The 8,427-nt window shown below is 37.1% G+C and overlaps 1 protein-coding gene and 1 long non-coding RNA gene across 2 annotated transcripts; one reads left to right on the top strand and one right to left on the bottom strand.

Moving 5' to 3' along the window:
* The first annotated feature begins 311 nt into the window (after window positions 1-311).
* LOC114742605 (uncharacterized) lies at window positions 312-2,461 on the top strand. Its single transcript, XM_028930829.1, has 2 exons — window positions 312-368; window positions 1,670-2,461. The coding sequence occupies exons 1-2, from the start codon at window positions 312-314 to the stop codon at window positions 2,459-2,461; spliced, it is 849 nt and encodes a 282-aa protein (XP_028786662.1).
* A 3,308-nt stretch (window positions 2,462-5,769) lies between these two features.
* Window positions 5,770-6,601, bottom strand: LOC114742602 (uncharacterized). Its single transcript, XR_003739893.1, has 3 exons — window positions 6,348-6,601; window positions 6,178-6,259; window positions 5,770-6,095 (listed from the first exon to the last, which is right to left on the bottom strand). It is a non-coding gene; the product is annotated as an uncharacterized LOC114742602 (long non-coding RNA).
* Between the last annotated feature and the right edge of the window lie 1,826 nt (window positions 6,602-8,427).

Genomic DNA, 8,427 nt, shown 5'->3' with positions numbered 1-8,427 from the left:
CCAACATAAAATTGGCCTTCTAAAAGCATATCCATATTCCACTGATTCGGAATTAGCGAGAAGCTTATATATTTATGTATTGAGAAAATGACATTGAGGTCCCATGGAAAAGAAAATACATCAAATAGGTCCCCTGAAATCTCATAATCATTTTGAAGTCCCAAAGGGACTTAGATGCAATTTTCAGAATGCACAAATTACTCTCTTGCCCTGCCCTTGCTATCAGAAAAAAAGACAAGAGAAGTTCATTTGGGTGAGGATTTCCTGCGCAAAATTATCATGGTGAAGCTTTTGTAAATGCGAGGATTTTCATGGGTGAAGAAGATGTTGAAGCTTCTGTAAATGCGAGGAATATGACAAATCTTCAGGTGTGAAACTTTCTTTTCTCTCCTCTCCTACCTTTCTTGACAGATTGTGCATTTGTTTGGGAATGGGAAATCAAAAAATCATTTTTGCCTTTGGTATTTCAAAGCTTTTGTTTTTTGTTTAGGATTCAGAAGTTACTGAATGGAAAAGCTGTGTTTTTGGTTGGTGTGTGTTGTGATTTAAGTTGGGTGTGTAGAATGATCATGGGTGCTCTATTTTTGAGTTGTTTTTGGGTGGTTTTCCTCTGTTCTGATGTTAGTTTAGTGGCAAAGGAAGAAAAAGATGAAGGTTAGTAAGGGTAAAAACCCTTAGCATGAAATGAGATTGTGTTGTCAATCAGGCTGCGATTGTTGTCAATGTGTGCCGCGACACTTGTCAATGTAACTCCTTAAGTTGTCAATGACAGTTGTGTGCTTCTTGATGCAGGTTTAAGTTATTGATGGCGAGTACGTCTGGAAAACATCTATTTTGCTTTGTTTACATAGGGGAAAAGTTTATAAATGATGGAGAAGATAATATGAAATATGTGGGAGGTAGTGTAAGAACAACCAATGTAAAGGAGGGAACAAGTTATGAAGAATTGAAGGAAATTATATCATCAATTGCTGGAAAAGAAAGTAACTCATTTCTTCTAAAATTCTCAGTTGTGTTTGATAAAAAAACTTTTGTAGAGTTGGTAGATGATAATGGGGTGGAACATTTGATAAAGTTCAATGAAGAAAGTGGTCATGTGTATGTCGAAGAAAATGAAAATGAGGACCACATAGAAGCAACAAGGGATAATACAATGGAGGAGCAAGATGTGTAAGTATAGTTTAACAAAACTGTTATTGTGATTTCTTAGTATGTCAGTTGTTACTGTATTGCTACCAACTTGTCAATGCATGCACCCTGACTTGTCATTTTCTACAGGATTGATCAATCATTTGGAGGTGTCAATGAATTGTCTATGTCTCCACCTACCTTATTTGATGTGATTGGAGAGCCACAATCAATTCCTTGTGCTGTTGAAATAATCCCAACACCTACACCACAAATGAATTCCACAAAATGGAAGGATTTGATTATTGGAGAAGGACAAATATTTCCAAATGCCACAACTCTCTGAAAAACATTATACAAGTACAGCTTATGCCAGAAGTTTTTGTACCTTTTCATTAAGAATAATCAGCAAAAGATCATTGTGAAGTGCAAGGTTAATAGTTGTCCATGGTATATAGGTGCATAGTAAATGGGAGCACATTAAGATACTGAGTTTTTAACTATTAGAACGTACAAAAGTGAACACATTCATCATGTACAGGACAACTTAATTGTACCTCACTCAGGAAGGTCAAATTTAGCTGCTTCAATTGTGATTGATGACTTGAGGTGTAATGTTGACAAGAGTCCTAATGAAATTAGAAAGGACTTGTATAAAGAATATGGAGTGCAATTGAACTATACTCAAGCATATAGGGTTAGGAAGAGAGCACTAATGGAATTACATGGTCGAGTAGAAGATTCTTATAAGGTAATCCCTTGGATGTGTGAGAGACTAATGGAAACTAATCCTGACACAGTTGCAAGATGGGAAGGCTTAGATAGCAACCGATTTGAGAGGCTATTCATTGCATATGGATGCTCAATTAAAGGCTTTGTGAAAGGTTGCAGACCAATTATTTATATAGATGGATGTCATTTGAGTGGTCCTGACAAAGGAACTTTATTATCAGCTTGTGCATTTGATACAGACAATGAGTTGTTTCCTTTAGCATATGGTATTGTTAGCGGAGAAACAAATGATGAATGGACTTGGTATCTACAGAATCTGAAAGAGATAACCAGATCAGCACAAGTGACAATTGTCTTAGATCAGAGTAATGCTATTATCGGTGCTGTCATGATAGTATTTGATGGTGACAGACATGCTTTTTGCTATCGACATGTGAAAGAAAATTATAGTGCGCAGTATGTGAAAATCAATAGAGGTGTGAGACGGGCCTTAGAAAATAACAAGGAGAATGCACTTAATTTACTTGATGGAATTGCATATGCAAGGCATGATAATGAGTTTAATGTTGCAATGGGAAATTTAAGATTGTTTTGTCCTTAATTGGCACAATGGGTTGAATCTCATGGGGATGTGGATAGATGGACGCAAAGTAAATTTCCTTTTAAAAGATGGGATAACATCACCAATAATCTTGCTAAGTCTTTTAATGCATGGATGTTGAAAGAAAGGAAGCACGCCTTGCCGGTTTTGATACAAAAGCATCAAGAGAAGTTGGCCAAGAAGATGGTTGCTAGCAAAATGGGGATGAGAAGTTGGAAAAATGGTGTAGGACGCAATATTGAATCAAAGTTGTCGGAACAAATAGCAAAAAGTGCGTATATGGAGGCAACATATTATGGTGATGACCATATTTCGGTGTAGACAATACATGAGGGACACATCATCTATGTTGCGGTTGATCTGATTTCTCACAGATGCACATGTTTGGCATGGCAAATGAGTGGAATACCTTGTCCACATGCTTGTGCTGCAATCAAACTAGTTCACCGTAGTGTGTATGATTATGTAGATGATTGTTACAAGTTGTCCACACAGGAGAAAATATATGTAAATAGCTGAGGCCAATTGCAACACATGATTGCCCACATCCTGATACACCTACTATGAGTCATATGCTGACCCAAACATTCTTGCATCCACCGATAACCAAAAGGCCTCTGGGAAGGCCAAAGATTAATAGGATAGAATCTCAGTTCCAAAATAAGAAGGTTTATCATTGTGGAAGATGCAAAGAGCCTGGACACACTACCAAGACATGCAAGAACCCAAATCCCAGCTGAAAACATACTGAAGTCAGCTATTTTTTGTATATGGATGTGAAGAGAATATTTTGTAAATGGGTGTGAGGGAAATTTTTTGTAAATGGATACACGCCACTGGTTAGTTTCATTATTACATGCAACCCCTATGTTTTTTTTTTGGGATGGGTTGTGAAATAGGTGTAGTTTCATGTATATGAAAGTGTAAATGAAAGTTAGCTATAAATTGGCATGTTACATTGTACTGTCATTTTAGATGTCATTACCTGCACCCTGCATTGTCGCTAGACCTGTTATGACTTGTCAATTATTGCACTATGACTTGTCAATGAATTTGCTGATGTAAGTTGTCAACAATATGAATTCAATTAACATAACCTTTTTTTACCATGAAATGATATTTACAATCACTCTGTCATATTATATTTTGGTTGTATGGTTATATATAATCATCATTAATGAAGTGTCAAAAACCTACCTCTCCCTTGTCCCCTGTCAATGGTGGCTCTGTGACTTGTCAATGACGACACTGTGACTTGTCAATGGAGCACTGTGACTTGTTTGTGAGAATACTGTCCCTTGTTAATGGTCGCACTATGAGATGTCAATGGGGCATCATGTCTTGTCAATGGAGCACTGTGGCTTCTTAATGACAACACTGTCCCTTGTCAATGGTTTATCCAGTGACTTGTCAATAGAGCACTGTGACTTGTCAATACAGTACTGTGACTTGTTAATGGCAACACTGTCCCTTGTCAATAGTTGCACTATGACTTGTCAATGGGGCACTGTGACTTGTCAATACACCACTGTGACTTGTTAATGCCAACATTGTCCCTTGTCAATGGTTGCACTATGACTTGTTAATGAGGCACTATGACTTGCTTGTGAGAACACTGTCTCTTGTCAATGGTCGCTGTCAATAGAGAATTGTGACTTGTCAATGGAGTACCGTGACTTGTTAATGGCAACACTGTCCCTTGTCAATGGTTGCACTATGACTTGTCAATGGAGAACTGTGACTTGTTTATTGGAACACTGTCCCTTGTCAATGGAGCATTGTGACTTGTTATAAAATTCTCATATCACTTGTCATTAACTCCTGTTATATTATTTGTTATTTTGAATAACTCAGGTTGTTAATTTAAACGCAAGGTAACCAACCATAGTATCTCTGCACATATAAAATAGAAATATAATTAAAAATGTAATAAAACCCTAACAAATCAGTATTACAATATGCGATGACAAAGGTAATAATATTATAAACATAATTTGATCAGTTTGTTACAAAATGACCTATTTGCTAATCATCTTATAACACATATCATGGGCTAAGAGAACAAAAAATTACTCGACTACTCTATCTCCTCTTCTTGGTTTTGTTGTAGTCCGATAGCATCGACATCACTTCACCCCCATGTTCATTATTTGGATGGGTAACCAACCACCACAAATAGCCAACCTTCAACTCTTGTAGTTCATCATTAGAGTATCGTGGCATTGTATATCCTGCATCATCCTAAACGGTGCCATCCCACTCTTGTAGCTAAGAGATAACATGAACTCCACATGAATCACTACCAAGTAAATTGAATATGTTAGCACCTTGCAATTGTTATTGTGAACAAAAACAACATTACACAATCGAACAGAACAACTACACTTACGTATCATTCTGCACATAGACTTTAGCCCATTTCACTTCATTGTCAATTTTGTCCTCATTGACAAACAATTCTAGCTTAACAGCATGTAGCATCGAATGAAAACAGTTTATCTGGAAAAAACACACACACACACATAATGAAAAGGCATCACTAACAACACAGCATCCAGTAACAAGGCACAGAGCATCCAGTGACAAGGCACAGAGCATCCAATGACAAGGGACAGAGCATCCAGTGACAAGGGACAGAGCATCTAGTGACAAAAAACACACCATCCACTAACAAGGGACAGAACATCCAGTGACAACTAACAAAGCATGTAGTGACAAGGGACAGAGCATCTGGTGACAACTACCAGAGCATGCAATGACAACTACCACAGCATCTAGTGATAACTAACAGAGCATCCCGTGACAAGTAGCACAGCATCCAGTGACAACTACCACAGCATGTAGTGACAAGGGATAGAGCGTCCAGTGACAACTAGCACAGCATCTAGTGACAACTAACAGAGCATCTGGTGACAACTAACACAGCATCTAGTGACAACTAACAGAGCATCTAGTGACAACTAACAGAGCATCTGGTGACAACTAACAGGGCATTTAGTGGCAACTAATATATCATCTAGTGACAAGTAACAGATCATCTAGTGACAACTAACAACTAATATATCATCCAGTGACAAGTAACACAGCATCCAGTGACAACTAGCACAACATCTAGTGGCAACTATCAGAGCATACAATGACAACTATGCAGACTGCTAGTGACAATTATAATAGTCATTGACAAGTATAAAATCTGTAAATAACTAATCACAGTTTGTGTTGCCATGAATTGTTTGGGGTCGAACTGCCCTTTATTTGTCCTCTTTTTCTTCTTCTATGCATCATGTTGTTGCTCATCCCCCTTCTTCTTTGTTTCTTCTTCCTCGGCTTGTAATCTCATGAATGTGATGCTATCAACCAACGAGTCAAGGGCATGGAAGGTCATGGTCTTTGTCTTGAAAACATAACAAAACCAATGATCTTCAAATAGAGTAGGACCAAAAATGAAATCGCAATCCCCGATATTGTATCCAATATATTCAGGTAATATTTCTCTTTCATGGTCCTCCCATTTCCACCTTAAAGGATTTGCCACCATTTTCTGCATGAAATCTGCAGAAAATATATGGCGGTTGACTCGGCTGTCTTTTTCCTTTTGATCTCCAACGAATGTCTTTGCCACCATAGTCATAAACTCAAATTGCAAATACAAAGAAATTACAACTCCTTAGTATGAAATAACTCATTGTGATATTAACTATCTACGTGTGACTCACCCTGTCGTTTATCCATCTTCTATGTTGGAGACATTACAACTCACCACGGGTTAGGAAGTATCCATACATCGATACAAAGTATCTAACACAAATGAAACAATTATCAAGTTAGTAAATTCAGTAAATTCTGTAACATAATACAAAATTGGTCACCAAAACATAATACTTACTGCTTTTGCTCCTCTTCATTACACCTTGCTGTACACATGGCAAATAAAGCTTGCTCGTCATCAATTGTTCTCTTTTTCCCAGCCTTGCTTTTAATTTCCAGAAATGAAGACCTAAGAGCTTTCCCCTTACTTATCACCCTTGTTGATTTCCTCACATGTTCGTTCCCTTCCCCTTGGGTGGCCTCATCCACTTCTTTGTCCTCTTCATCCTCTTCTTCTCTTTTATTGTCTTCTTCATCTTCTTTGTCCTCATTTCCCTTCTCTTTTTCTTCGTCATGTAATTCTTGTCCACCCATCTCCTTTTCTAACTGAGTTTCTTGCTCTTCTTCTTCATTTCTATTATCTTGTGATTCAGATTCTTCTTCTTTATTTCTGTCATCTTCTTCCTCATCCTCTGAATCACTCCCTTTCTCAACTTTTTCCTCTTCTGCTTCAGATTCTTCTTCCTCATCTTTCTCCTCTTCACTTTCATTGCCACTACCCTCCCTTAGTCTTGACTGAAGGGCATCATTTCCTCCCCCAATATAGACACTAATCGAGTATATGTCTTTTTGATCTCCTATAGAAATAAAATTCAGAATAGTAAACAACAGTAGAAAAATAAAAAAAAATAGTGATTAAGCTTATAAGTCCACATACCGGGTGAGTTAAATTTTCAGGATCAAATTTGGTGGATTGCTTTGCCAGATGCAAGAGTCCTTGATTGCTTTCCTTCTCCTCTTTAACTCTTTGCTATACTTTCTTTTCATCCCAATATGTAACAGCATGCTTTACATGTGCAGCTTTTGTTTTTCCCAGTGGAAAATTTTGTAGACAATATAACTGCATGTGACATGAATGATAAGTTAACAGTAGTCATTGACAACATTCAGACCATCAAATGACAACAGAAATATACAAATTATTATAGCACTTATCATTAGGAAGTATAGACAACCTGGCACATTCTTCTTCTTCTCAGTCAACTTGCCTTTTTTCAACTGTTTCTTGTACACTCCAATCCCCTTATATAGTTCATGCAACACATAAGATGACCAATCAAACTTATCCAATCTATCCTTTATTGATAGTATTACCTTCAACAAATAATCACCGACACAAATACTTGCATTAGGGCATAACAACATTCCCAATGCATACATGACAAACAGCATCTCAAAATTTTCATCTTGGTTCTCCTCAGTCAACAATGATGCTATCTTCTTGTGTGGAATATTGCCATACACAATCCTCCACTGCTGGAACACTTCATCTTCATTAGTGACAACTACTTTAATCTCTTCTCCATCAAATGGTAGCCCCAAAAATTCATGCACATCTTTTGCCCTCATTTCCCTTCTCTTCCCTCTTATGCAAATATTTTTTGTTGCAAGGTCAAATGCAAACATAAACTCTCCACACAATTCTCTTTGAATTGTGTGGCAACAAACTTCAACTAACTTGTCAAAACCTATTTTTTTTTAGCCTGTTCATCAGTTCCTTCCTCTCTTTGATGTGGTTGCAAACTTGCATGAATTGTTTTGGCATACATCTTGTATAGAACAAAACCATATACTTCTTGGACTTGGTGGGAGGTCTTTAATCCTTAGCTCTTTGACTATATTCCTCTCTTTGTTGTTCTGATAATTTATCCCACACCTTCCTCACATTTGAATTCCCTACTTCAAGTGATTTGTATTTTCTTGAGCTTTTCTTATAGAATTCCTCCGTAAACAAGGCATAGCCAGAAAAATTACTACTTCTTTATGCATCCTTTCCCATCTTCTTAACCTGCAAAACAAGACCAGTGCACTGAACTTCAATTCTTCTTAAATTCCTAGTAAACATTCGCAGAGTTGCAGAGCTTCCTAGATATAGAAAAAAAAATTGATTTAAAAGCAGTACAAAACAAAGAAAAAATAACCTGACACTAGAATGAACATGTGGCATGATAACAAATGATGGATCAAACAGCATTGAATCAAGTAATTATTTTTCTGGTTTCCTGTTTTGCTTCTTGTTTCAAATCATATACAAACTACATAAAAGCCTTGATGTACTAACACCAACCGTTCATGTTCTTCTTTATTAAAAACCAACC

This window comes from Neltuma alba, unplaced genomic scaffold (genome assembly GCF_004799145.2).
Source record: "Neltuma alba isolate B1F8T4 unplaced genomic scaffold, ASM479914v2 tig00003837_pilon, whole genome shotgun sequence".
Taxonomy (NCBI): Eukaryota; Viridiplantae; Streptophyta; class Magnoliopsida; order Fabales; family Fabaceae; genus Neltuma; species Neltuma alba.
This window is presented reverse-complemented; position numbering and strand designations above follow the sequence as displayed.

Bases quoted from the DNA above. Each gene is read 5' to 3' on its own strand.
- LOC114742605 (XM_028930829.1), top strand. From the start codon at position 312: ATGGGTGAAGAAGATGTTGAAGCTTCTGTAAATGCGAGGAATATGACA. The intron at 369-1,669 runs GTGTGAAACTTT...CATCATGTACAG, and splicing joins GGAATATGACAAATCTTCAG to GACAACTTAATTGTACCTCA.